The sequence below is a fragment of the Equus przewalskii genome, chromosome 31 (genome assembly GCF_037783145.1).
Source record: "Equus przewalskii isolate Varuska chromosome 31, EquPr2, whole genome shotgun sequence".
Classification (NCBI taxonomy): domain Eukaryota; kingdom Metazoa; phylum Chordata; class Mammalia; order Perissodactyla; family Equidae; genus Equus; species Equus przewalskii.
This window is the reverse complement of record NC_091861.1, coordinates 12,628,823-12,652,549: the sequence shown is the minus strand read 5'-3', so window position 1 is coordinate 12,652,549 and position 23,727 is coordinate 12,628,823. Positions and strand designations below refer to the sequence as shown.

General features: G+C 35.7%; 1 protein-coding gene across 4 annotated transcripts in view; it reads right to left on the bottom strand.

The window, feature by feature from the left end:
* EPRS1 (glutamyl-prolyl-tRNA synthetase 1) overlaps positions 1-23,727 on the bottom strand; it is a 71,822-nt gene that overhangs the window by 28,670 nt on the left and 19,425 nt on the right. For 2 of the 4 annotated variants that reach the window (XM_070602049.1, XM_070602048.1), the window contains exons 9-19: positions 23,659-23,727; positions 21,849-22,082; positions 20,407-20,491; positions 19,922-19,981; positions 19,603-19,623; positions 14,143-14,253; positions 12,039-12,175; positions 10,983-11,190; positions 10,252-10,364; positions 6,675-6,792; positions 3,368-3,727 (exon numbers count right to left, since the gene is read on the bottom strand). The exon at positions 23,659-23,727 is cut by the window's right edge and continues 103 nt beyond it. In XM_070602049.1, the coding sequence (XP_070458150.1) occupies positions 3,368-3,727; positions 6,675-6,792; positions 10,252-10,364; positions 10,983-11,190; positions 12,039-12,175; positions 14,143-14,253; positions 19,603-19,623; positions 19,922-19,981; positions 20,407-20,491; positions 21,849-22,082; positions 23,659-23,727 (1,516 nt within the window). The remainder of the gene's footprint in view (positions 1-3,367; positions 3,728-6,674; positions 6,793-10,251; positions 10,365-10,982; positions 11,191-12,038; positions 12,176-14,142; positions 14,254-19,602; positions 19,624-19,921; positions 19,982-20,406; positions 20,492-21,848; positions 22,083-23,658) is intronic. The other 2 variants (XM_070602050.1, XM_008542834.2) reach the window with 1 other exon arrangement.

Here is a 23,727-nt window from a genome sequence, read left to right as displayed (position 1 = left end):
CTGATAAGCTGTGATTTGGGTTATAAAACCAAAAACAAAGGAGTAAAATAAAAAAGAGCAAATATTCAGAAAACATTTAAGATAAATTACCAGGGGCATAAAATACAATGAGCTTTGAATTAAAAGGTTGCAGCTGCAGAAGTAAAAGGTGATCAGTCCCCTGTCCACAGAGATGGGGTTTGACAAAAACAGACTGTTAATGACAAGATGAAATAATAATAATTTTTATTTAATGTAATAATCACTTGATTTTGCTGCCATTTATAAAAAATTATTAACCGTAAAGGTTCTCAAAACTCTCTCCTCTAGGGAAGGGGGTCAACAAACTTTTTCAATAAAGGGCCAGGGCCAGATAGTAAATATTCTAGGCTTTCTGAGTCTCTGTTGCAACTACTCAATTCTGCAACTGTATCATAAAAACAGCCTTAGACAATAGTAAACTTTAGTTAGTTTACTGTGACTGCTTTAATAAATATCACTTACAAAACACAGATGCACACCACAGTTTGCCGAACCCAGTTCTAGAGCTGAAAATGTCACCAGTATTCCATAAAGCCTTTAACTTACCATTTTTTGACTCTCATTTCAAGCAGTACAATCATTTTATGTTCAAAACATTGCATTGATTGAGATTTCAAACCACTGAAATCTGTTCAAAATCAAAATTTTATTTTTTGAACCTATAACTTTAGGACTTTAAAAGTTAATATTTAAAATTTGAAAAGTGACTTTAACTTTTAAAGCAACTCGGCATTCAGAATTATCGTATCTTTGGTGTATTCTCGGATCTGCACCTCACACTATATCTGCTGGATCCACTGCTTTAATGCAGCAACTCACTGAGCAGGACAAATGGAAGAGGAGACGACGGTGGACTTGAAGGGCAAACTGAAGGGCGACTTCAAGAATTTTATTCCTTTGCCCACCTTTTGCTTACCCTCACCTTTATGCCTAAAAGTTCTTGCACAGAATCACCTATCTAATCCGGAAGCAGAAAAGGGGGAAAAAGAAACAAATAAAGAAATAAAAACCTAATTGAAACCTGTAACTATAAAACCTTAGCTGGTCACCTTCCTTACCATTAAAGAACACGTAGTAAAAGAACTACTTTTGTAGGAAATGGAATGATTAAGAGGCTTAGACAAATTATTAATGTTAAACAAGCACAGACTTGCTTAATAGTAATAAACCAGTAAAACCATAACTCTCTGGTGCTTACAATGCAATGTCCCACTACTACCACCTCTAATGGGAAATGAATTGGAATTCACTCAAAATTGGAATCCAGGCTTTGCAAACTTCAGGAAGTTACTTTCATATTCAGTTTCTCACTGGTTACTAAAACCAACAATTTAAAAAAGAATACTATTGATCATGGCTGTTGTGAGGGTTAAATGTAAAAAGAGCAACAGTGTAGAGTACGCAGAGCCAGATGTAGTCTAAATAACATTCTCTAGAACAGAAGAGAGCACTGTTTACTATTGTTAGTATTTAAAGAAAAAATACAAGCAACATTTTGAAACATAGATATGATACATCGTAGGCATTCAATAAATGTAGGTTAAAGTAAACTGAAGTCAGATTCATTTCAATATCACATTTATCATTACCAAAAAGCATCTAGTAAAAGTACCTGCCTAATTACCAAAGAAATTTAGATTTTGTACCCATAGGCTGACTTTCTACAACCTCGACAGTGCAATTTCAGGGAAGCATGTGGCAATTCACTAACCCAACAGGATGGGAGATGTAGTTGGCTGTTGCTCTAAGTGTAATGGTTGCTGCTGTTACTACCCCACACAACTACCCGACCAAGAATCAGCACAGAATCTCAACGTACTCTACAAAGAACGAAGCAGTTTAAAGACCAAAGCCTTTCCTCTCAACTTACATCTAGAAAGGGGTCCACAGTTAGTGTCCGACATACACAGAGTGCAAAACGCTCCTAACCTTACCAGAGGGTAGGAAATATCAAGGATTTATATCCTAAACCCATACATCTAGCAGCCTTTATTCCTTTAAGCAAAGCTGTTTGGGATCATCGGAGCTCTGCAGGACTTCAATGGGCTGACTAAAGAGAAAAGATCTCTCCTACTTCACAATGGAGAGAGAGAAAAATATCAACTTCTGAACAAAACCCTAAGATCTCCCCAAAGCCTCTTCTCTCCTCGGCCGAGGCCAAATGTCCATGAATGAAAGTATCTTAGGGGGCAGGGTTTCCAGTCAGATGTCTAGCTACTTGTTAATGAGGTGAGGAACTTACAACCTCAAGTTACTCAACCATTCTCCAACCAAAGCCCAGGACACTGATGAGACAACAGATCCCTGAGAACATCTTAGAACATCTCCTCCAGCCACATAAGTCAAGCCCGTCGTTCACCACACGCCTGTGTTCATGCCACAGCCCAGATTCTATCTACAGTTTTGGGTAGCTTACCAGGGACTGAATTATACCCAGTTATGGCACTATTTATTTGATCACATTTTAGAACTATGCTACTGTTTGAACAAAACTATAGATCTTCATTCTGAAACACAATCTTTCTCTATCACAGATGCCATTCCTTTTGTCTCTGACTTATAGCAAGCAATCCCGTTCCACACTCAGTGCTTCCACCCACTCGGGTAACCTTATGTTTGCCTAAAGGTAAAATGAATAAAATTTATACTTCAGTCAAAAATCTGAAAGAATCTGAAACAGCCACTGGTCAAAAACCTCTTGACAACCAATTATTCCCTAAATACAACTTGAACCTTCATACCTCTCTGCCTTTGTGGTGCTATCTTCTACAGCAGTGGTTCTCAAAGCATGGTCCTGGTGCAGCAGCATCACATGGACAACTTTTTACAAATGCATACTCTGCATACTCTGGACTTACTGAAGCAGAAACTTAAGAGGTGGGGCCCAGCAATCGGTGTTTTAGCAAGCACACCAGTAATTCTGATAGACAATCAAGCTTGAGAATCACGGATCTACACTTAAGAGTACTTTCCTCTGAACTTTGTTCACCCGTAAAGGGCTTCTTCTACTTCAGGACTGTTTTAAACATCCTTTATATATTGTTTCCTCCTTCCCTGGCACTTATACCACCACCATTTCTGAGAGCAATTTATACACATCACACAGGATCACAGTCAGTGTGTATGTTTCCTCCCCAGCCCCCTCCCCGCCACTAGATGGTGAGCTGCTGCTTATTAATATTTCCAGAACTTGGCACATAGCAGGTATCAGTAAAAGTTGATTTTAATGTCAAAATATTCAGGTAGACAGTCCACAATGTGTCTTATAAGGAGATGAGATGACCCCAAGCAGTTTGAATTCATGCGCTTCCTTACAGTGCTGTCTGACTTGTTCCAGCATACTGACCTTAGGCGCTTTTTCAGCTTTCAGTTTACGAACCACCTCCCCTTGCACAGCAACTTCATCATACAGAGCTTTACTTTCCAGAACAGTTGCTGATGATTTAGAAGAAACATTCTGTACTACCGCAGCAGGAGGATTTCCAGGTTTATATTCCTGGCCAGTTTTCTCCTTATACTCAGCTTTCAAAGCCAAAAGCTGTTTTACAGCTGCGTCTACATCTTCCTTTGCTGCTTTCTTGGCTTTTAACTCACGAACCACATCCCCTTGAGCAGCCACTTTGTTGTAAAGGACCAAGGAATCCTCAGATGTAGCACACGTATTATTCAAAGAAGGAGCTGGTCTTTCCTTAAGAGGAGTAGTTGTCTATAGAGGCAGAAAACCAAAAGTAATTAATTTATGTTAAATGTCCTCCTACAAAATTATATGAAGCTGATTGTTTATAAGGTTTCAAAGTAAGAATAAAATTTGAAAACTAATTTTTTAAAACATTTAAATGAATAATCTCATTTCTACAAATTTATCCTAACAAAAAATGACAAAAGTAAATAAAGGTAGAGGTACATGGATATATACTGGAGCATTTTTATCATAACAAAAAATGGAAAATAACCTAAATCTTTACAATCAGGCGACTAAAGAAATTATGACACATCGATCAGATCTGAGAATAAATCACTGCTCCACCACATACTGGCTGTGCAACCTTGAATTAGTTACTTAATCTGTTTCTGTTTTTTAACCATAAAACAAGAAAAATAACTGTACTGAAGCCATTAGGTTGATGGGAAAACAACAGGTAATAAATCTATGTAATGCTTTTGGTTACAAAGGCTGAGAAAAAGTGCCTATCAGTAAGAGTTAGGTACTATTATTAATAATAATTTATTAAAAGATGAGATATATCTAGATTTTTGGCAAGGCAAATACTGTGATACAATCTTAACTCACTACTGTGGAACAATTCCATGTGTAAAATTGTATGTTTATAGGCATATGGTTGTATACAGGTAAATGCAACAAATCCAGAAATATGTTCACTAAAATGACCTCTGGATAGTAAATAACTACTATTTTTATTCTATGTCATGCTTTCCTTCTGCCTAGAATGCTTTCCTCCCTCCTGAAACCCTTCCAAATGTAAAACCCAGCTCATATCATACTTTTTTCTTTAATGGTCCTCTACTTAATTTTTCAGGATAATTTCATCCATATTTATGGAGTCACGTGTATTAAACTCCAAAATGTTTCATCTCTACTCCAGAACTCTGTCTGACCCAGCATTCTGAATGGTCTTTAAGACATCTTACCTGGATAGTTAAGAGGCACCTCAAGCTATATCAGAGTTGCATTTTACATGGGGGTTAGGTCCTGAAGTCAGCATGAAAGTCAAAAACCACATATACTCAAAATTACTTTCCCAAAATTCCTTAAATCACTCATAATTTACAGTATTTTTTGGTGAGGTGTTTTACATATATATTTATACATACACACACACACACACATATATATAATGTGTGTATATATAATAATAAATGCTAATATGCAGGTATAAATGCATATTACATGGGTAAGGGGAAAATACAATAAAGGGAGCTACTCTGTATCAAAAATATACACACTCTGCTCTGCTACACTTATTTCTGGTAACATGAACTGATTTATTCATGGTGTGATTTCTCCCTGTGTTAATGTTTCACGTCAAATAAAGAAGTATACAGAAAAAAGCTTTCTCACAAATAAAGAGAAAGCTTTAGAAATGCATGACAATCTCAAGGAAACGCTAAAAATCCCGCAACAGTGCCTTCCTTTAGGGCAGGGGATACTTTAAAAACACTGTTTCCCATAACATTAAGCCATCTAATGAAGGTGAGAGTGCAGATGAAAAAGTTTCAAAGACATATCCTCTTGTGCTTTAAGAAAAAAAAGACCAGGTACGCTGTGCATCAGACTTTAATTTTGATAATATTGGTCTCTATTGGAAGCAAATACTCTCAAAGACCTACATCAAAGGAGAGAGCATTAGCCTTAAGGTTTAAGGCTGCAAACAATGGCTGACTGCAATGTTGGGTACAAATGCCAGTCAACTGTATGTACTTGAATTGCTAGTAGGACTTGTGCAAGTTTCAAAGCATAGCTACAAACTTTCTGATGCTCCTCCCATCAAGAGGTGGGGTCTATGTCCCCTCCTCTTGAATGTGGGCAAGCTTATGACTGCTTCGACCAATAGAGTCATATCTCCAAGGTTTAAGAAAGAAATAAAAGTATTATTTTTTACTTTCAATTTGTATATCACTTTAAGAATGAAATAAAAATATTTAACATTTGAGAGCAAAGTATTTTAAGAATAAAATTTAAGTTTCTTTTCTTTTATGTGTATTATTTTTTTCAAATGACTACTAAAGTTACTGGAATATAAATATCTTGTTGTTTGAACTTTACTTAATAAAGAAAATTGCTAGGAATTTCATTTAACCTAGAGGTGCCATGAAAAAATTACTGAGACACAAAGGGCATTATGAACTGAAAAAGTCTGAGGACCTCTGACCTATACAATAAACCCCTTAGTTCTCTAGACATGACACCACCTTCAAATCCACATCCTGTGTGGTGAGGACAGAAGCTGTATCTCCATCTGGAACGTCCCTCCCAACCTTGACTGTCAGGCAGATTCCTAACTCATTCTTACAGAGAGAGATTAAGCATTACCTCCAAGACATAAAATGAATACAAAAAGGTAAGTCAGACAGTTTCCTATCATAGCAGTGCCCGTCCTTTTTCTCTTTTTCGAACCTCAATGACTGTCAGGAGTTCTCCCAGAGGCACTGGAGATTGACAGAAAAGTATGGACAGGGGGCAAAAAAATCAGGTCACTGTCCTGACTCTGTCAATGACAACTTTTGTTACCTTGGGCAAGGCTTTTTTTTTCTTTTCATAAGATGAATAGCTAAGAATAGGTGGTCCTCAACATACTCCTCAGCCCTACACAATGCTCCTGACTAAAGCAGACAGACTATTAAAAAGGATCTACTGCACCTCTATTAGGAAAAAAAATTTTTTTCTAAGAACATTCTTTTAATCTAGTCTTTCTCCCTTCTTTTTCACATAATAAAATTAAATCCTAAAAATCTTGTTTTGCAAGGTGTTTTGAAAACTTACATGAAAGAATAACAACAAAACCCCCAAAAGAAAGAACTACCATCTTCTTCAGTCAACAGTAAGAACCACCACCATTTGAAAAGACATAGATTTAGACCCTAGGATAGAAGCATCACTGATTAGAGACATATCCATAAAAGTCAACATTTACCTCATTTTTTGTTGCTTCTACCTTGGTCTTTTCCTTTGACCCAGATGTTGGCATTTCCTTTGTATGCCCATCAGGAATGAATATCAAAACACATGGGGCTTCTCTGCAACTATATGGGCTAAAATGAAAATGAAGGGCCAGAAAAGTTTATTTGAACAAAATAATCTGACAGTAATGAAATTTAATTCCTAGATTAATTCAATGGCACTGTGTTAACACTTTTTAAACTATAAACAAACAGTTCTTTCCTTTATTATTCAAATCAGAGGCTCTTCAGAATAGTTTAAAGACAAGAAATACATAAATAAAAATTGACAGTGCTTATTATAAACTTTCAATTTATGAACTTCTATAGATAAGAACATGCTAACAACAGGACAAAAGTACATCTACTCTGCCTGCCACCAGACACAGCATTATGATGCCAATGGTCTCACTCTTGACTTACAGGAAATGCATCTATATACCACACCTAATCTGTTTATAAACAGAAGAATCTCTGTAAAACATTTATTTTACAAAAATTTCTCAATTCTAAAGGGTACTGTAATTAGCAAAATCCACTGCCCCGAGAGCATTCATAAGCAAAGGATTTCTTCAAATTTTGTGGTAAAAGCCACAAAGTAAAAATAAAAAGAGAAAGAATTCAGCAACAATAGGATCCTATACAACTCTTCAATACTTTTTAATAATAGCTTTATTGAGATAAATTCATCCTTTGAAAGTACACAATTCAATGGTTATATAAAACTGTGCGACCATCACCATTATCTAATTCTGGAATATCTACATCACCCCAAAAAGAAACTTGGTATCCTTTATCTATCACATCCCAGTCGCCCATTCATCTAGACCCTGGCAACCACTAACCTAACTTTGTTTCTATGGATTTGTCTATGCAGTCTGTTCTGACTAGTTTCTTTCACTTAGTGTAATGTTTACAAGGTTCACGCATGTTGTAGCATGAGTCAGTACTTGTCTTTTTTTGACTCAATAATGTTCCCTTGTATGGATATACCACATTTTGTTTATCCACTCATCACAGCTGATGGACATTTGGGTTGTCTGTACCTTTCAGCTATTATGAACAATGTTGCTGAGACCATTCATGTACAAGTTTTTGTATGAACGTATTATTTTTCTTGGGTATGTATAAAGAAGAGTAATTACTGAGTCAATAAACATAAACTTTTTGAGGAATTGCCACACTGTCTTGGAAAGTGACTGCATCATTTTAGAACCCTATCAGCAATAAATGGGAATTCCGATTTCTCCACATCCTCTACACTTGATATTGTCTGTCTTTTTGATTATAGCCATCCTAGTGGGTACAGAGTGATATCTCGTTGTGGTCTTGATTTGCATTTCCCTAATAACTACTGATGTTGAGCATCTTTTCATGTGCTTATTGACCATTTGTATATCTGCTCTAGAGAAATGTCTATTCAAATCCTTTGTCCATTTTTAACTGACTTGTCTTTTTATCACTGAGTTATATGAATTCTTTATCTGGCTACAAGTCCTTTATCAGACAATGTTCAAATATTTTTCTCCCATTCTGTGGGTTGTCTTTTCACTTCCTTGATGGCATCCTTTGAAGCACAAAATTCTTAAATTTTGATACAGTCCGATTTATGTATATTTTCTCTGATTTTTTCTGCCTCGTGTGTTATATTTAAGAAAGCATTGATAAGTTTACAAAGATTTATACTTAAGTTTTCCTCTAAGAGATTTATAGTTTTAGCTCTTACATTTAGGTCTTTGATCCACATTTGAGTTAATTTTTATATATGTTATGCCTTAGGGGTCCAAGTTCACTCTTTTGCATGTGGCTCTCCAGTTGATCCAGCACTATTTGCTGAAAAGTTCAACAACTTTTTTTAGAATAAATTAAGAATTTATTCTTTTCAGGGCATTACTCTAGTTGGTGGTACCACTACCACTACCACCATCATCGCTAACTATTTAAATGAAAGCGTAGTAAGTACCAGGCACTAGGTTGTGTGCCTGTGGCAATGTGATACTAAGATGAATAAGAAAAAACTATCTGTCCCTGAAGAATTCCAGTGGTAGAAAAAAAACAGACAGATTCAACAATGTGTGATATATATTCAAAAGAAGAAAGTGCCAGATGGTATGGGGACATACAGGTTGAGTGTCTATCCAGACTAGAGGAACACAAGAAAAGCTGTGGAGAAAGTAACATTTGAAAGGTTACCAGATGAGAAAAAAGAAGCAGGGCCATTTCAAGAAAAGGCAAGAGGCTTGAAGGCATTGGTGCCTTTAGAAAGCCCCAAGCAGTCCAGTATCTTGAACAGAAGAGATAGGGAGAGGTAAACTGCAAGAGATATGCCTCAGGTGGGTAGAGAAGCCATAATATGAAAAAGCTTGCATATCAAACTAAGGAGTTTAGATTTTACTCTGAAGCTAACAAGAATTTTTAAGCAGGGGGGAAATGTGATAAAACTGTTACTTTGAAATTTTTAGACCAGTGGCCACACAAAAAGTGGATTAGAAACGGGCAAAACTGGAGACACAAGAGACTACCTTAGAAAGTGTCTTGGCAAACAAGAAAGAAATGGTAAGGGCCTGAAATAAGGGAGAGCAGTGGATGCACTGAGATGGACTAGACAGGCAGCACCAACAGCAAAACTTACTAAGTAGAATGGGGACAAAGGAGAAGAACAAATCAGAGATAGTACCTAGAATCTTAGAATTATGAAGATATTAAGTTTGAGGTACTTAAAAGATATCTACTCAGAGACGTCTAAAAAGCATTAGATTCACAAGTCTGGAGCTCAAGAGACAGGTCTGATCACACAGTTAAAGAGGCACAATGAAAAAGGAGCAGAGACAAAAAGAAAACCAAAAGGAACATAGACAAAAATTTAGAGACTGAAAGTTCTCCTAATAATTTTATTAGTTCATGGTTTAACAAAAATAAGCATTTATATTCTCCAAATGTACCTCCTGCACTATTTATATTCTACAATATATCTAATGAAAATACACTATAAAGAAATAGGTAATAGTAATAATTTTCACCCAAAGATATATTAAAACTTTTTCTTTATAATTGGACTACATGAAAATGATTTATAAGATGGTGTAGTTTTAGAAATGAGTAACTTGTTCGTATCACACTGTTTCAAAGTTATCATTTGTTACAATAGAGTCTGAAATATTAAATATAAAAGAACAAATCAAACTGAACAGAGAATTGTCAGGTACAGTCTTTTAGTGGAAGTTCAATTTTTTTTTCTGCTTAGCAAGATTTGCCCTGAGCTAACATCTGTTGCCAATCTCCCTCTTTCTTTCTTTGACAAAGATTAGCCCTGAGCTAACATCTGTGCCAATCTTTCTCTACTTTATATGTGGGTCGCCACCACAGCATGGCTGATGAGTGGTGTAGATCTGTGCCCAGGATCTGAACCTGTGAACCCAGGCCACTGAAGTGGAGTGTGCCTAACTTAACCAATATGCCATGGGGCCAGCCCCAGAAATTCGATTTTTAAAATATTATTTACTATAAGAACTTTAAGTATTTTCATTTAAATGTTCAGTTACATTTACTTACCTAACAGGTTCATAAGGTTGGTCACATATGAAGAACCCTCTTCTCTGGAGTTGTATAATATCTCCTTTTTTCAAATCCTTAAGGCAGGGATCCCCCAGCATTAGTTCTTCATGCTGTAAAGATGACATAAGACCAAAATACGCTTTCTTAAAAATCAGAGCACTAAAACCAACTATAAAGTGCAAGTGGTTTTTCCAGTAGCTGGAATATTCCCATTCTAAACAGACATGTTAAAAACTTTACTCCTTAAGCACACACAGTCAAACAGTGAAGCATTAAAATAAATAACAGATTTATTGCATTTTAAAAAGTTAACATCTATAAACTGACAGGCTTCAGGAAATCTTTTAACTAACTTGACTGGTGTCCTTGCAGGTATAAGTACGTTTCCCACCACAAACGCAAGCTACAATGCAAGCAGACCCAGCTGACAGGCAGGCTGGCACAGCACTGAAGCACGAGGGCTCTCGAGCCAAGATGCCTGCGGTTGAATCCCAGCTCTACCATTTAGTGTCTGTCCTCAGGCACCTTACTTAACCTCACAGTGCCTCAGTTTCTATCATCTGTAAAATGGAAACATTACTCTTCTACATCTTTTTATTTTAACAAAATTCTAGAAAATCTTTTCCATTTTATTTGAGAAACCAAATACTTAAAACTAATTTTAAAAATTCTAAGGAAAAGTTTACATAACAGGGAAAGATGACACACGGTTTCTTTTAGGAGGCTACCTTACTGTTCTTGTTGACATACTGCTTAAAGTCCTCATCTTTTCCCAGCACTGGCTTTGTGATCAAGTGTTCATAAGTGACGCAGACGGCTGGAACAGGAAGAGCACGTGCAGTCTCTGCAAGCCAAGTGATCTTAGTGGTTTTCTTGTAGTCTTTGTTCTCCAAATTCAATTTTGCATCAAGAGATACAATTTTTCCATCTGCATTTCTAGACATAAGATTGAAAACTGTTTAAAGAAAATAAACCATAACTGTCATAAATGCATTACTTTATTCTCTATCTGTAATAAATGGATAGGGAATTTTCTTTGAAAAAATTTGAAATCAAACATTTACTTGAGCTTCCAATATATGCCAGACATATAACAGTTAAGAGATAAATAAAATATAACCCGTTATCAAGATATTAGTAATCTACTGGAGAACAGATCTACATATATCTGATGAAGAACATGAACATGTTTACAAATTTTAAAGTCACCTACAGGAAGCATTAGAAATCTAAAAAACTGTATTTTAAAACATTTAACAATTACTTGAAATCATATGTAATGACAGGACAGTTAAGATTTCAGAGTTTACATAAGTTAACCTTGGTATACTATATTCTATTTGTGTAACCTTAACAACAAATTGCTAAGTGTAGCTCACTATAATAACTGGAAAGTTCATATGCATCATGAAGCAATCTTAAAGTAGATTTTAGGATAAAAAGTATGTTATATATACAATTCTGTCCAAAGGCTCTCTCTACCAGGCAACTGTACAATGAGAATTAGATGATGAAAAGGAGACCTAAAGCATTAGCACTATTTTTATATCTTGATGCAGTAATTTTCAACATTGCAAGCAAAAGATATCCTGATATCCTATTAATAAACAGGAACATATATGGAAGAAAATTTTAATATGTGTCCAGAATTTGCAGTATCTACGCCTGGGCAGATTTACCAGTCAGCAACATGAGTGGCTCCAAATTAGGTAATTTTTCATAAATGAATAAACATAGAAGACCTTTCTTCCCTATTTACTTGAAAGCAAACAAAAAGTTCTTACCTGTGTATTTTAGTAATGTTGATGTTGCCCCAATTTATAAATGTAACCATCTCACCCTCTGACAACGTCTCTGCATCAGCACCTTCAATGAAAACTTTAGGACTATACCACACAGGCTTCAAGCCAACATCAGGATTCTGATTGATAATAAAAAGGAGAGTGTTGGTTGAAACAACAACTTATTGAACCCAGTATGCAAATTTATACATTCACTCATTTTATTTTTTAACCAAAAAGTTACCTGTGTTGGTTTAAATCCCAGCTCTGTGACACTGGGTCAGCCACTTGACCAAAAATGCTAATGGAGTTAGATGAGGCGGCCTGCCCCAGAGATTACCTCCAGCCTAAAACAATCATTCTTTGTTTTCAGAGTTAAGACAGTAGTATTTGTCACTTAGTGTCCCTCCAACCAGAATCTACTTTGCTATCCCCAGATTCTCATTGCTTTTGCAACAGAGAAAATAAAGTCATTCCTGATCAGTCGCTGCAGAACATTCTAAAACAAATGTCACCTCAGCAGGAAATTTTGGACCTTTCTTATTTTAGAAGACAAATTTTAAATACACTATTACATATGCATAAATTTTCTGCCTTTTCAGTATGTATTATATGAAGAAGAAAAAGATCTGGGAATAAAAAGAATGCTGTATTTGTTAAATTTCAGTTTGTGTTTCAATTTTGTTTTCAGAATTCAAAAGAAAAAGCCTAAGGCGATCCTTTGAAATAAATGTTAAACAGCATATGCTTAATAATCATTCAATGAATGCACCAATGCATGTGAGAAAAATGAGTATAACAACTTATATTACACTAGGCTCAGAATAGAATACTGACAAGGCTAAATATAGAAGGACATTTTGTGAGGGAAATAAGGAAAATTCCACAGATCAAATTGAGTAATCCAGTCATCATTTAAAGTGTTTCCTAATCAATTATTTCTTTAACTATTACTTATTATTACTTATTATTCTTTAACTATTAACTAAGCTATGTGACCACACTGTCATTTTAATAAATAAGCACCCTTAAAAAGTTTTATTCTCACCATTCAAATTTTAAACCATTCAGAAAGCTTCACATTTAAGCTGACTGTAGTGGGTGATATGATACATCAGACACCACCAGTCACCTGGTTGAACCAGTCAGATGTAAGATAAAGGCAAAGCCAAATCAATCACACACACACACACACACACACACACACACATCCCAAATCTTATTAGGGTTCCCCTTAAAAGAATTCAAATCTTTGAAATTAAAAAATAGATACGGTCATACATAGACAAGCAATCACAAAAAGCTACAACTTAGAATATTTATAGCTCTTCTTGATACATATTATCTTAAATGTAAGTCCATGTCCATATCATAGTTATGAATAAGGTTTGAGTATATTAGACTAGAAATATGTGAGTGAGCTAGTCTATGAACATAATCTTCGCTATATAATGAATATATTTACAGACAACTCACAAAGCTGGAATAAAAGGACCTATCTCTGCTTCAAGACTGTCAACCAAGCAGTCATGACTAACCTAGAGGAAAATCATAGCTTAACTAAGAGGAACTTCTTGCTCCTGTATTTAAGATTTATATTCTGAATTTAGACGGACACATAGCATTTGCACTTCGCTGATATTTTCTAAAACAAAGCAAACAGCAGTGTGATAGACTCTGGACTCAAGCTGTGATTCAGTGTTACTGGGTCTAATGTTCTGGCTTAAAGACAAAGGAAACAGTTAGCAAATAACTTAGTTAACAGAGAATGCACCTCAGCTTCCATATAAAGAAAAGAGCATGAATTATAATATCTCCTCCTTCAAAATGACTCCAGCAAGAGACAAATTCTCTATCTCTACAGAACAAAAAATAGGCAGTAGCTGAGTGTACAGTGTAATAATGCTGTGAATTATTACTAAAACAAATTTCTTCAGCAAGAAATCCACAAAAATATTTACTTTGATCAGTACCAAAATCTGACAAATAACGTTGAGTAGAAAATGATCACAAAAGCATTCTATTGCCACCAAAGCACACTTTCCCCTTTCTTATCCTGTTCCTCCTTTTAATAGAAAGAATAAGACTGGTGAAACTGCAGGGCAACCTTTGGGTGCTTGGCTACTTCTTTCATCTCCTCCTGAGCTTCAGGGACGTTGACCAGGACCACTTCTTTCTTCAGTAATGCAACATACCGAGGAGCCACTGGGTCAATAACCTGCAACAAACGCATCTTCGTGTCAAAACATTTAGATATTTTTTTTAAACTTCTTAAATAAATTAAATAATAGCACAGGAATAGTAACTGGCTTTCTTTGTTACTGCATTTACTAATTTTTTGGTTTACCTGCTAACCCTTCTCTAACATCTAACTGTCAAGTAGGAAAAAAAAAAAGCAATCAGAAATGAAGACTACATGAAGGCTTTAGAGTTCCTTCCCAAGAATAACTGCTGATAAGTGAAAAGAAACTACTTAGTTAAAGCATAATATTGGAAACATTTTAAAAATAATTTTTAACTCTCTTATTAGAAGGTGAGGAAAAATTATCCCGTGGGGTTATATATTAATCTACTAGTAAATCTGATATCCAATTTTGTATTGTTGGAGAAGTCCATTTTGAAGGAACACAGACAATATTTTAGTATCATCTTCTATAATCAGTGTTAGGTAACGCATAACCATCAAAAGCAAAATAGCATTAGGTCACTATAATAAGGCAATTCTACAGATCGAAAACAAGATATTTCTACTGGTCTGCATACTATACACATAGGGACTACTGCATTCCCAGTACCCAGCAAGGGCCTGTCATATACAGGTAATTGATAAATATTTGCAGATTAACTGAATGAATGGTGGTACTCATTATGCTCTAACCTACTCTACCTTGAAAACAGGAGTAGCATCCCCTTCTGGATCTGATGTATTTTTCTCATTTCACTGTTCAATTTAAAATTGTCCATGATGACCAAGCACAACAGCACTGTTTAGACACTAAATAAAGCATACGGAAGGAAACTACAGACAGAAGCAAATGCAGAGTCAAACGGCTAAGTAAAGTAATGGAAGTTTTCTTCCTATTGGAAGGATGCAGGAAGTAGTGGTGTGGCTGTGTTTGTTTTGTTTTGTATTGGGTTTTTTGTTGCTGCCATTGTTTGGTTGGTTTTTTTGTTTGCTTCGAGAGTATTTTTCAGCTTCTGAAAGGAATGATACTGTAGAAATCCTGAATGAACTCAGAGAAGAAACCATCCTCAGAGGGTCATTCATAAAAGTTTGAAAAGCTATTTAACTTCCCCTTGTCTGCTACTCCTCATCTGCTATATTTCATGCCAGTACTAAAATAGCACCTGCCTCTCTCTAAACTGACTGTTTTATTCTTTATTTCCTTGAGGCTTCAAGGTCATTCCTAGTTAAGGATTCCTTCTTTCAATTAAGCTAGCATGACCAAAAAAACTGTGACTACTCAGTTCCATATTATAAGAGAGTAAGATACAATTTCTTTAAAGAAGCTAAAACCAGACAACCCACCCTGAGAAACTTACCTCAGTTCACTATAGCCCAGTTTCCTCAACTGGCAACAAGAGTAAGAGACTTTCTCACACTTGAATAATTATAATAATCACTTAGGGCATTGGCTAGCACAGATTTTTAGGCTACTTAACCCTAAAGGATTTACAATTCTAATGGTCTGAAGTAAAGTCTGAAAATCTATTTTTAACAAGCATTCCAGAGAATGGTTAGGATCAGACAAGTTTGGGAAACCTTGGATTAAAAGATTTAAGAAGTCTTTTTTATATAAAATTATATAATTCTAAAAATCTATGGATCAGTGGTTTTCAAATTACTCCTAAAAGTCCTATGGAGTTGCCCTGGTAGACACCAAGCAGAGGGGGAAGGATAGGCATGGGACTGAGGGAACAGGACTCCAGACCCCTTAACACACTTTAACCAAACAGCTACACTTTTATTTATTGGGGTTTACTGAAAACTTGTTCATTTGAAGGAAGACTTTCCTGATTTAGGGGCAAGGAGAGAAGTCTCTACATGCTTTAATTTATTAGCTGGGGACAGATGCAAGTTGGGATGGCTGGGACGAGAGTTGAGAAAAAAATGTTATATTATAATACCACTGAAATACTAACACAAATATTTAAAATAAAGCAGTAAATAAAGGTTGATGGAGGCAAATAATAGCTCTGAAATGCATACCTTAAAGCTGTGACTCTTCCTCCTTGACTGAAAAGTTTAAATCTTAACACTCACATACAACCAAGAAGAAAATTAGCGAGGTTAATACAGAGTAAGCTATTGAAATGTTTCCTATTAGTATCAAGGTAGATTTTTTTAATGTAACTAGATATGCTCCATTTAATTAATTATGATACAGAAAAATTATGTACTAGTTTCCTATTAAGATGAAAAGTCAGGGTAAGAAAACAAAGATCATAGTATTTTCAGGGGGATGTTGAGATTGTTAACCACGCCACATCTCACTGTCTCCTTCACCTCTTTCTCCCTTCTTTTCTTCACCATGTACAACACACTATAAATAAAGCTCTTTCTCTAAAAAAGCATATAATTAAAGAACTCCAGCTAATCTGGAACTAATGACCTTGTCTTTTAGCAGAAGATGTTTTTAAAAAAATGCTAAGCTACTAAGAGTGGAAGAGTGCCCAAAGAATGATGTTTTAGTTCTGTCCTTAATAGTTACTTCACAATGCCAGGGCCTTAAATTCAGTTCACTGATGCTTCTTCACTTAAATTTTATTTGCAGAGCTTGGAAAGAAAGAACAAGCTACAAAATAACAAAGTAGTAATTAGAGACTGAATGTGACATGAATCATAAATAAGAGATCTGTAGCTCAAGGGTCAGAGGAAATAGGAAAGTGAAGGAAGTGTAGGGAGATGTCATGAAGGCCAGCAATAGAAACAAAAAGGTACATGATCAGAATGAGTTCATTTTTACTATCAATCAAAATTTTAAACTGTGCTATGTTTTTAAGATGGTGCTTGATGATTAAAGATCCCACAGACTTAAGAATAAACAAAGCAAACTGGAAAACACTCATGTACTTTCACTCCCTCCCACACCCCCACTAAAAAAGACAGGAAGGGCTTGGTTTTGTTTAAAGGCACAAACCCAGAAGAATCAGTAGAATAAGAGAGGAAACAACAGCAACAAAATTCTGGAAGCTGAAAAACATAGGGAAACCACTCTCTGCTCCATACAACCAGGTAACTGCCTCTCTCCTACACCCACAAAAGAATGGAAATTTACTCTGTGAAAAAGAGGGTGTCTAGATCCCAGCAGACACCAGAAATAGCTGAAGGTGAGGATACCACACTGAGACAAGGGGATTAAGTGAATGTAAGATACTAGAGGAAAGGCTCCCAGCAGTCTGCCCCCATGTGGCTCCAAAACCCTGGCAGTCAGGCCTTCACACTTCAGACAAGTGATTAAAAAGAAATTCCTCTGGAAAAACTACCTAAACTAAGAGATAAGATACAAAGTCACTGACATGGAGGTTCTCCAGCTAAATGGCCTATCATCCTAAATTGTCAGATCGTCCTATATTGAAGCTCAGTGAACAAGCCCAACTCTTCCTCTTTGGGCTTCCACTCTTTTAGTCCCCATGACAAATATGAGCAGAGAATCAAGGGTAATCTGAGAAAAGCCTTTAATATGAAAGAAAAACCACAATAAACAGCCTACAGGAAAGATGTTATAAGAAAAAAGTACTATTAATGTTAATATTACAACCATGAAACAGGAACAGGAAGTTATTTTGAAAAATTCAGAGAACCAAAGAGAAATCTTAGAAATACAACAGTATAAATGAAAAACTCAATAGTAGGGTGGGTGGGAAGAAAAAGTTGAACAGGTCTATCAGAAAGCAGAGCCAAAAGATGAGATGGAAAATAAGACAGCAAATAAAATTTGAGGACTAGTCCAGGAGGCTCAACATCTGCTCAAAACAAGTTCCAAAGAGAAGAAAGCACAGTAGAAAACAAAGAAAGAATTCAAGAAAATGTCCCAGAACTAGAGGAATGGGTTTCCAGGCTGGAAGCCACAGGTTCTTCCAATGGATATGGATGAAAACAGAGTCACATCCCATCACATCACTATGAAATTTCAAAGTGAAAAAACAGGTCATATACAAGGGTGGTCTCAAAAAGCTTCTTCATCCCAGGTCTCTCTTCTCAGAGAGCTACCAAAGGATACGGTAGAGCAAAGAAAGAAGATAATAAAAAGAGAAGGAAGATCTGAGAACCAGATGATCTATCACAGAACAAAAGCAAAAGGAATTCCCAGGATGATGACAAAGACTGACTTGAGAAGACAGCTGTGCTTCAGAAGTTAACAGGCTACTAATCTACATCAGAGCAGAGCAGCACAGAAGGCTCTGGCAGAGATGTCTCCAAGATGTAACTGAAAAAACAACTGAGGTATGTGAACATTTTGGTAGGAAATTTTGACAACTTTTGGAGAATCTGAGACAGAATGAGAAAACTAAACAAACTGGAGGGGGAGGGGGACAATCGACTACAAGAAAACTAACAAGTTATAAGAAAAAGTTAAGAGACCTAAACCCTCATCTTCCACTGTGGGAAGTCAACTGATAATGCCTAAAACTAAAAAATCAAGAAGGAGCAGTACACGTTATCTCATTTAGATATATGGATAAATCTAAAAGAGCTGAAAATTATTCTTCTAGGGAGAGAAAATGGAAGGAAAGAAGATATGAGAATATGCTGTTATCTTAACAGACCCTATAGAATTCTCTGAGGATAGTGAAATCTTTCATATATGTGAAACTAATGTACAACTTTATTAAAACTTAAAACCTTTAAAAATTGGATTATTAATGAGAAGTACACCAATGTTAACTTTGCCTGTAAATTCTACTTGTATTTATTATTAGTAACTGCAGCAACAGAAAGAACCAATTAATAATTCCTTTATGTGTCAAAAAAACTGACTGAACACAAAAGACTAAATAAAATAAATTCAAGACACATGCGAGACAAGCAACTATTTTTTGAGGCAAGGCATCAGCACAATCAAGCAGCAATACCAAAAAAGAACGTACAGAACACAATCACAGAAACCACAGTTTAAAACATGGCATTTTAATGATTTGCCTTATTATAGTGTCTAAGCATCTGCTTCCAATTAGTAATTAACAATGTCAATATGCAGTATTCCTCATTTGACTTTCATTTAAGAAACAATTAAGAAAAAAGCTAGATTCAGTAAGACACAGGAATTATGACTAATGAACCTTCAATACAACTCAATGAAGTATGTAACTTTAAAACTCTTATGTCCTCTCAGTGCACAAGGGAACAGCAGAATGGAGTTAGCCAAATCTTCCCTTTGCCACTAAGAAAACCAGAGGACATGTTTTTTAAAAATAGGAATAATGCATGTTCAAAGGGTTTGTACAAGAAAATCTTTTATATAAATGTGATTGTGCTTCAAAGCTGTATAACATCTCAAGTTATAACATGTAATATGCTAAAAGCTATGTGCTAAGTAAGGCAAATAAAAGCATTAAGTAATACCTTCTTACAGAGAGCTCGCAGCTTGAAAGCAGAAAAATGAAATGCAGAGTGTTCATAAGAAATTTAAGGAAAAAACTGTTACCATTTCCCATCACTCCAAGTTTGTTTGTTTTAATCACTGTTACTTGTTTGGTATAGTTAATAGGCTTAATGCTCTTTATTTGTTTAAAAAAGGAAAACATTCCATTTTCCTGAAAGTCTGCAAAATGGTAATACTCTCCACAAATTTTCCCTACCATGAGCACACTAATGAATTCTACACATAATACACTATTCAGGAGTTAGGCATGAGAAAAGGACCAAGAAACAAAACATGTACCTTTTTGTTAAATGCCCAAATTTTGTCCCATTCCATATTCACAACTGAACGTGAGGAACCCTAGAAAAAAAATAAATAAATGACTTAAAGGGCAAGAAGTATTAATTAGAATATTTTCTTTAACTTAAGCATATTAGAAAAAATAAATCCAATAAATACTTGCAAGTTTACTTCCACTGGAATATAAAACTTAGTATGTACAAACTAATATGGTTACCCTGAATAGTTAGAGTCAACAGCCATATACTTCACTAGGTAAAAAAACTACAGCTGCCTTTGTCCAAACCTAGCTTAGGAGTTTAGGACATTCTCAATTTTCCACTATTACAAACAATGATAAACATACTCCTTTTTTAAAACACTATTCTGCCCTTGCATTATAAGGAATAAACAAGGAACAGAAAGAACAACGGAAATAATTAAGATTAAAGAGATATTAACAGACACTTGAAAATTCAAACAGAGAAGCTGGAAAGGAAACTCACCTGAGCAGCAATAAACTGTTTCAGCCCTTCAACTGTCATCCCTCTTCTAAGGACACCACGAACCGTCGGAAATCTTGGGTCATCCCTGGAAAATTTTTAAGCACCAAGATTTTTTTAACGTGTAGATGCAAGAGAATACAAAATATGTTAATGAATAAGAAATTATACTCATGTGCCACATTAATGATGTTTCGGTCAACGACGGACCACATACCTGACGGTGGTCCCACCTGACTAGTACCATATAGCTGAGGTGTGTAGTAGGCTATACATGGAGGTGTGTGTAAGTAAGTACACTCTATGATGTTCTCACAACGACAAAATTGCCTAACAACATATTTCTCAGAACGTATTCCCGTGATTAAGCACCACATGCCTGAATACACAGCTTGTTAAATATCTGGACTAAGAGCCAGTTATACTGATTGGATACATCACAATACCAGTGAGCTCAAGTTCACAGAAGAGGAAAACTGCTTGGTAGTGAAATATTGCTCAGTAAAATACATGTACTACTAGAAATAATAAAAGCACATTTGAAAAAAGACACAAAGGTGACATCTTCAAATATGGAACAAACATTAAAACATGCTTACTTTTTATTTAACAAACATTAAGGTCCCTATTCTACGTATGATCAAAAGAACCAGAAAAGAGATGGTAACATGTTATCAGTGTACAAATATAATTTATAAAGCCTTTTGGGTTGTAAAAAATACGTATGTTGGTTATTAATATTATGCAAAGATTTGCAAGCTTCAGTAAGTGTGCAATGATATCCTTTGTATGGGGCCCAAAATAAACTTGCCTTTTGTCAAATTCAGCTCCACAGTAAAACAGTATAAAATACACATTATTCAACAAATACTTAACATATGTCACGACTATGTAAAGCAATATCAATTAGTATACACATTCTGGTTAATTCAGGTAAAAAAACATTCTTAGACTTATGAACATGGTAACCCATCTGAACAGGTTTCAATAATACAGATACTTGGCTACAAAATCACTTTAATTTTTATATTCATCTGTCTCACAGAAATCCCATATAGGTTATTAATATGCTACAGAGATTTTCAAACTTTTTCTAGGTGCTGAATCCTCTGGGCAAGAGCTCCACAAGGTGGGTCTTCACCACCAAGGCAGACACCATTTATGTCTTCACCTTAACTCAGGGCATTGTGGCCTTCCTGAGACCCGGGCAAAAAGAAAAACCACAGAGGCTCAGCAGAGTGTGGAGAGTGGTAACCAGATCTATGAAGGACCAGACAGTCACAACCACTTTTCTACTGGATGCAATAAAGACCAGGACCAGAAACTCTCCAGGCCCACGTATTCCACTTCCTCCCATCCATCCTCCCTATCCCTCAAAGCAGTTTAAAAATCACTGATACACCACGTCCTTACTTCCTTTCAATTACAGGTAACAGTAAACATACCATCCATCTACTAGTCCTTCGTTGACAAACCACGTGAGTTTTCTTTTGGACAGCACTGTGTTGTTAAGATTTAGTCGACTATATTCCCAAATATATGGCTTTCTTATGCCTAAAGCTTCAATAATCCAATAGAACTGCTCATCTCTGTCATGGTATTCTGTTGTTCTCAGGGCATGTGTAACACCTTCAATGCTGTCAACTATGGGGCAGGCAAAATCGTACGTTGGATAAACACTAGGAAAGAAAGGAATGTTTTGAAAATCAACATGAAGCTTTTACCCTTTCCATCTTAGACTAGGCATTATAAGCAGCAATACCAGTTTAAAATACAACTATGTACAAGAAGTTTATCAGTCTTTGAAGACAATGAATCAGTTATCCACTCAACATTCAAACAAAAAAAGCAAAGTTGCAATTTAATAGACACTTTGGTATTGGTGTAGCAAATTCTACAATCATATTTCTGTAATGGCCAATGTATATCATGGTAGGAAGCAATAAACAATATACATAATCATTATGAGGGAATTTACTTCTTCAATCTTAATCCTGCACTCACGTAAATCCCTAAGCTTAATACCTTTGTAATTAAATGCATTCAAGAACAAAGTGTTTCCCCCTCTAACAAGTAAAAGAGAAGAAAATTACTAGGTTAATTAAAACTCCATTTAAAGTAGAATAGTCTTAAAAACAATTTCTACCTAAAATAATGTACACAATGCACATGCAATTTCAATTTAAAAAATATATTACTACTGCATTATGCCTTCTAATTTGTTTTTTTAGGAAGATTAGCCCTGAGCTAACATCTGTGCCCATCCTCCTCTACTTTACATGTGGGATGCCTACCACAGCATGGCTTGCCAAGCAGTGCCATGTCCGCACCCGGGATCCGAACCGGCAAGCCCCGGGCCGCCAAAGCGGAACATGCACACTTAACCAGTGCGCCATCAGGCCTGCCCCTGCTTTCTAATTTTTAAGATACAACTTCATTGAGATGCTCCTGCATTATGCTTTGCAATTATTTGATACTGAAAATGTGTATCCAAATTCACTTTTCCAAATGTATTCAAAGTATTTGCTTGGTAAAACAAGGAGCAATCACCCTGTTAAAAATAAAGGAAATACATATGCACATGCAACCACATACGTAAGTGTTTGTCTATATATATGGACACACACATCTACACTCACAAGTTTAATGAAAGTCACATTAGCTAACCAGGTAATCATTTACATTCACCAATCTCTTCAAGTTATAATTCAGCATTTATATGTAGTAGGCTTCTTCAAAGTATAAGAAAATATATTCTATGGTTACTTTATAAAGTAAATTAACAGGGGGTGGGAGGGTAGCCATTTAAAGAAAAAAATCTGTTATCTAGAAAACGAACTGAAACTAGAGAAAACACGATACATTATTGTATTGTTTGTATTTCTGTAAATTTTCAATTCTATCACATTTATGAATCAATTTATGTCCAGCAGAATCACAGTTTATAATAGGAAGAGAAGTATCTTCATCTAAAGATATATACTACAGTACACCCGATCAATACATATAAAAAGCTATTTTAGGCAGACTCAGTGACTTTTATATTCAGAGTGATCACAGAAATAACTTAGTTTAACTCAAATCAATAGGTGAGCAAATAGCCTGAGAGGCTACGTGCTCTACTGAAAGTCAGCCAACCTGTGCATGAGCAAAGATCCAGGTCTCTTGACTAGTCTGCATCTACTCCGTGTTTACAGAGAGCACCAAAGTAAAACCACAGTAGGCCACCTGGCATAATGAAAGAGACACACTTACTTGTATTTATTTCCAGTTCTTGGGTGTGGTTGAATTTTGCAGCGATAAAGTGTCGGGTCCCTCATGCAT